The 6,301-nt window shown below is 51.8% G+C and overlaps 1 protein-coding gene across 1 annotated transcript; it reads right to left on the reverse strand.

Moving 5' to 3' along the window:
• Window positions 1-1,093: 1,093 nt before the first annotated feature.
• On the reverse strand, window positions 1,094-3,871 carry LOC310923708 (serine/threonine-protein kinase PAK 3-like; the record flags this gene model as incomplete). Its single annotated transcript, XM_083885635.1, has 5 exons — window positions 3,759-3,871; window positions 3,269-3,368; window positions 2,673-2,869; window positions 1,634-1,771; window positions 1,094-1,183 (listed from the first exon to the last, which is right to left on the reverse strand). The coding sequence occupies exons 1-5, from the start codon at window positions 3,843-3,845 to the stop codon at window positions 1,094-1,096; spliced, it is 612 nt and encodes a 203-aa protein (XP_083741761.1). The 5' UTR covers window positions 3,846-3,871.
• Between the last annotated feature and the right edge of the window lie 2,430 nt (window positions 3,872-6,301).

Below are 6,301 nucleotides of genomic sequence, written 5' to 3' on the forward strand. Positions count from 1 at the left end.
GCCCTCCCGCAGAACCCGTGGCATTTTCCACCACACACAGTTGGTGACCCAGAGTCGGCTGCAGCCGAGAAGGCTCCAAGCAGCTCCTTCCAGGCTGACTCTGCAGATGCCGAGGCTGCTCTGGGCTCTGCCAGGGCTCTGCTGGGGCTCAGCTCTGGGCAAGGCTGGGCCCCCTCTGCCCTGGCATTGCTCCAGGCAACTGAGTCGCAGGGGGAGAAGGAGGGACATGTCAAGGGAGTTGAGGTTTAAGGGAGTTTTTATTCAAAAAGCCTCCTGTAGGATCATCTGTGGACGGCAGGGAGAGGGAACTCTGCAGACCTGAGACATTCTAGAACACGTGGGTTTATTGCAAGGGTAGTGGGTAAAAAGGGACTGCCTTCAGCCACCAGCCTCAGCTGAAGGGAAGTCCCAAAGAGAGAGGGAGAGAGAGAACAAGAGGGTAAGAGGTAAGAGAGGTGGCAGGGGTCAGAGCATAAGGGGCAGGAGCTGAGAGGGGGTGCAAAGAGAGAAGGGAGCAAGAGAGGAGGGAGCAAGAGAGCCAGAGAGAGCAAGGTCCTTGTTCCAATACATTATATCTCCTTTTGTGATGAATATTCTAATTTACACTAACCAACCACTACAAGACACAGAATCCTATAGAATCTACATACAGCCTGTAGGAACTACTACTTTACCATACTGTGTTACATTTTAAACTCTAAAACTACTCTTTAGACTTTTCTCTTTTGCTACACTGACCTTTGGGTCCCTTAGCCAGTAGTAGGGTATTGTTCAATCAAAAGGGATTCTCCTTCAGCTGGTTAGCCTATTGTTTTCAAGTGATATAGTAACTAAGGCTCGGTATCCTACAACTCAAAGCAAGCTTTTATTTCTATTTCGATTATAGGATTCATATTTTCAGAATCTTTTGCTAAGCAATCATATTTGTAAGGTTTCCCTGATTCATCTTCCCCAACAGCCGCCATAACAAACAGGGTGTCATAAAAACCATAAGAAACAAGGTATCCCAGCTACCATAACTAACTACCAGTGCTAACTACCATAACTAACTAGCAGTCCTAACTACTGTAACAAAAAGCTCTTCTCAAGTGCTTCATGTCCTCTGCTGCTCCCTCAGTGTCTTTGCTGCAGCGATCAGAGCGCTCAGGCTGGAGAGAGGCTCGGCTGATGATAAAAATGGGTGCTGCCCAAAGGATCAAAAAGAAAGAAATGAACCGTTACTTTCCAAAGTCAAGCTCCTCACAGGCTCTGTTGCCACAGGACAAAGGGGAATGGATTTTAACTGAAGGGAGGGAAGCAGGCTCAGATTAGATCGGAGGAAGAATTTTTTCACCAGGAGAGTGGGGAAACACTGACAGAAGGTGCCCAGAGATGTGGGAGGTGCCTCCTCCCTGGAAACATCCAAGCTCAGGTCAGGCAGGGCTCTGAGCCACCTGATGTGCTTGAAGATGTCTGTGCCCATTGAGGGCAGCAGGCCCAGATGACCTGGAAAGGACCCTGCCAACCCAAGCCAGGCCAGGCTTCTGCTCGCTTTGCGTGTGAAAAGCAGCGAGACCGGAGATGATGGGAGAGGGCCCCACAAGAAAAGCCCTCCCTGGCTCTGCCGTTTCCCCTGCAGCCGCCGGGCACTGACCTGCAGCAGCTCCTGGGCAGACCAGCGCCGCTCCTCGTCCAGCTCCAGGCTGCACTCGAGGAAGTCCCGCAGCAGAGCCGACAGGCGCCGGGGCTCCTGCAGCCGCGGGGTCCCGTTCTGCCGGATCAGAGCGCGAGCCTGCAGGAAAGGCAAACACAGCGCTCCGCCAGCTCCCTTCACACCCACAGCTGCTCACATCCACCCCGGCTTCTCAGCCCCGGCTCCAGGGGCACTTTCCTCCCTGCCACAGATGCTGCTCCACAGCTCATTTTTCTAGGCCAACCAAAAATCCCAAACCCTGGTGCGGCCACAGCCGTTGCAGCATCCAAATGATCTTGCCTTGAGAGCCAATCTCATTGCCTGACTTTGTTAGGAGGAACCTCCATCAGAAATAGCACATTTTGCTTCTCCAAATCCAGACACCAGCTTTACAGGCCATTTTCAAGAGTCACTGTGGTCTGACTGTGTCATTTCAAAGGGTTCTTACATCAAATGCATCTCTGCAGGGCCACTGACACTCAAGTAAATTCATTCCTGATGCCCCATCCCAGAAACTGCCCAAGAAGAAACAGGTTTGTGTTGCTGAAAACTCAGGCTTGGTGACATGGAGAAAGGAGCTTGGGATAGGAAAGAAACATGTTAGACTATGGGGATGTTAAAGACTCATCTTCATGTGTTAGACAACTTTCCCAGTGAGAAGAGCCAGGAAGGACTTCCTCTCGCAAAACCTGTTTTAGAAACTCCTTTGTAAATTTCTTGGGTTTGGGTTTTGGGGCACGTTTGGGGTTTTTTGCAAGATAACATTAGAGCTGATCCACTGGCTTCACGTTTTCAGGTCATCCTCACAGACAGAAGAGCTGCAACAACTTAAAGCCCAAAGCAAATTGTTGCTGGAGACTGCAGAATATTGGTCTGTGTTCAGGTTCGAGTCCTCTGGGAATTCCCCTCCCCATGTGCAGAAACCTCCAGCTGCTCCTCCCAGGGCAGGGTCACGCTGTGCTCACAGGCCTCTGCAAACACTGGAGAATTTGCCTCTTACCATGGCCCCCGTCTCCTTGAAGTAAGGAGGTTCTCCTTCCACCATCTCGATGGTCACAATGCCAAATGACCAGACGTCCACCTTGGGGCCGTAAGGAGAACTGGTCACAACTTCTGGGGCCATCCAGTGAGCAGTGCCCACCATGGAGCTGGGCTGGTCCTGCTCAGGGCTGAGCTGAGCGCAGAGGCCAAAATCAGCTGAGGACAGAAACAAAGCCTGTCAAAGGCAGCTGGAATGAGGAAACCACTCACAAACATTCCCCACTCTCAGTCTGACAATGCACTACTGAATCCAGCTGGAAAAGCCCTCAGGGCTGTAGCCAAGGAAAGATGGAACTGGACCCTTAAAGAAACCCTCAGCTTTCATGCAGTGGCTTTTACTGATTCCCTTGAAGCTTGAGATTCCAACTCCCGCCCCTCTGGAAGGGCCAGAGCCAGAGCAAAGGCACTCCTGACACTGCTGCTCCTCTCCTGAGCTCTCTGCAGGGGCAGCAGGGGCCGGGCAGGGCCACCAGCAGCACCTGTGGGGCTCTGGCCGTCCCTGGGAAGCCCCACACCCGCACCCCGGGAGCGCCGTGCCTGGCCAGGAACACCCACCCAGCTTGACAGAGCCGTCCATTCCCAGCAGGATGTTGGAGCTCTTCAGATCTCTGTGGATCACCTGGTGTGAATGGAGGAAATCCAGGCCCTGCAGACACTGAGAGGGAACACAAAACACCAGGGTAAAAATCAGTGGCTGGAATATAGCACACAAGAAAGGAGAGTTTAGAATTCTGCCAGCAGAAACTTTGCTGGGACAGGCCAGGAGTGCAGTGCAAACCAGCTCCAGGCAAATGGTTCAAGGCAAAGCTGAGAACAGCAAATCCAATCCAAACAAGACAGAGTACCCCCACAGCAGGAAAGAGGACAAGAACAGAAGTGCAGTGATGCTGGCAGGCCATTCCTTTCAGTGGCTCTTTCTTCTCCAGCTCATAAAAACAACACAGAAACAAAGCCCTGAGCCCACGTGGAGCCACCCCTGTTCCCCTGCCCTGTTTGGAAGGACCATCGTGTCCAAGCCATGGGAGGCACAAGCAGGATCCCTCACCTCCCGACTGACAGCTGCCATCTCTCCTTCAGCCATGCGTGTGTGTCTGACAACGTCCTGCAAAGTTCCTCCATCCATGTATTCCATCACCAGCCAGAGATCTCCATCAACAAGGAAGCTGGAAGAGGAACACAATGGCCCGGAGATGAATGTGCAGTGCTCAATTCCCCCATGGAAAAGCCTCCAGTGGGGTTTTGTTTCCAGGGCACTTGTCAATGAGGACAGAATCAGATGGAGAGACATTCCTGCCAGGGTGCACAGGCCTTGGAATCTGCACAGTCTAAAGGAGAAGGAGACACCTGTGCAAAAGGAGAGGCCTTAGATGGCAAGCAAGTGAAAAATGCAGTTTAGCAACAGCCCAGATCCATGTGAAACCACAACACTTGGCCCCAGCTGGTTCAGCATCTGAACTCATCAGTTCCACCATTCACTCCAGAGCAAGGCCACACAACTTCCAGAGTTATCCAGGGAGGGAGGCCCTGCAGCACTTGGGATAAAAGTGGTCAACTGTTTGGAAAACCTTGCAGAAAGTCTCTTCAGAAACAGGCAGGGCCATTGAAAAATGGGCAAATGAGGCATTTCTGGAAACAAGTACCTGGTCTTCCTGGCATCTGCAGCAGTGGAAAAGATTTGGGAAGAAGAAGCCAAGGGAAACAATTTTTTGCCATGGATTATCAGCACTTGTTGTCAAGACACAGAAAATAGGGTCAACTTGAAGGAAACACCAAAGCAATAAAAGCACATGGAGGGAGTGAACTGCCAGGCTGTTGCTTTGGGAAGATATGGCCGGGTCAGGCTTTTTCAAAACAGGCTTCAGAGTAGGGATGTCAGGAAAGATCAACGCAGGGCCCGTGCACGGGATGAGACCTGAACACTCACCTGTCCAAAGGGTTGACAATGTTGGGGTTCTTCTTGTCCCTCAGGACCAGGGTCTCATTCAGAGCTCGTTCCCAGTTCTGCCCTCTGAGACTCATTTTCTTTATGGCCACCTGAAGGGACATTGCAGAGCTTTAACTGGAGGAGTCTGTGGCAGGAGGCCACAGCAAACACGGGGCGAGTCTTTTTGGAGCGACGGAGCCGGGCTGTGCCAAACTGCCCTGGGATGGGACACCAGAGCTCAGCAAGTGCCATTCCCACAGCCCATGGCTCTGCTCGCTGGGGGCTGCTGACAGGACACATGGCCAGAGACATTTGGCCTTGGGAGCTCTGCAGAAATGGTCCCTCAGCCTCAAAGCTCTAACAACATCCTCTGCACCTACACTCTTCTCAAATGGCCCTAGTTTACCACCACTCTTATAATGATGACGGTGATGCTCATTATTATTCAAACCCATTTTGCAAGCAGGAGGTAATTCTGGTTCTGTGAAAACTGAGCAAAATAGCTGGGAACCCTTTAGCAATTCTATGGGGTTTGGTCATGATTTCAAATGCAGCTGCTCTGTTTGGGATTGCGCAACAAAGCAAACACACACATCCATTGCTCAGATGATCCTTGTCACAGGCTGTCACTGACACCAGACCCAAACACAACTGCAGGGTTTAGGAGAGAGCTTTGCTCTGGACATCCATCTTCTCATTGCTCTCCCTCTCTCTCTGTGAACAGCTGCAGTAGGACTAAAACCCCAAACTAAGATCCCAACCAGGATCTCTCCTTAATTAGGACTTGAGGTACCTTTTGAAGATAAAACTCAGCATGGAAAAACTGCTAAACAGTGTTCCTGTCCAAGGCTGGGATGGAGATAAATTGGGCCTCAGTCTCCACCAGCTGAGGCATTCACAGTTTTAGATGTGCAGACCAAGGCAGCGTGTCCTGCTCTGACAGACACCGCTGCCCTCCTTGCATTCCTTTGGGCACTCCAGAAGCTCCAAGTCTGTCCCAGCTGTGCTCTGCAGGCTGACCCTGCTCTGCCTTCAGAGGAGCAGCCTGTGCAGGAAAGCTCTGCTGGGCCCCCAAAGCTCCAGCCACAGCTCCCAGCAGAGGGGAAAGCCCTCGAGAGCTGCCGGACGTGCCGGGCGTGTTGACACTGACCTCTCCTGCAGTGGCCCTGTCGAGTCCTTTGTAAACGGCCCCGAAAGCCCTGGAGACAAAAGAGCAGAGAAGAAAGAAGCAGTGCTTTAGCCCTGGGAGTGAAAGTCAGCCCAGACAGGAGATCTCTTCTGCCTGTAGCATTCAGAAAACACCTGGGTGCGTCAGCCCTTCAAACAACGGCGCAGCAGCCACCAGTCCTCTGCCATGCAAGGTGTGCAAGGGAAAGCTGAGGCCAAACATGAAGGAAAAGTGCTGGAGCAAATCCCAAATGTCCATGATGAATTCCTTTAGTTGAAACCCTAGGGTGGGGGGCTGGGTGTCTAAAGAACTAGAAAAGAATGTATTTCATCTTTTTGCATTTCCTGCCTAAGACCTGCAGGATCCACAAGAGCCCTGCCATCAGGGCATCATGCATTTTCCCCTCAAGGGCAGCAGCTCTGTGTCTGTTACTGAATGTATGGGCTCTGCTACTTGTGCTGAAAAGAGCCCTTCTTAGTTCATCTCTGGTTTCTGT

The sequence above is a fragment of the Zosterops lateralis genome, assembly GCF_965231275.1.
Source record: "Zosterops lateralis genome assembly, contig: HAP1_HAP1_SCAFFOLD_220, whole genome shotgun sequence".
Classification (NCBI taxonomy): Eukaryota; Metazoa; Chordata; class Aves; order Passeriformes; family Zosteropidae; genus Zosterops; species Zosterops lateralis.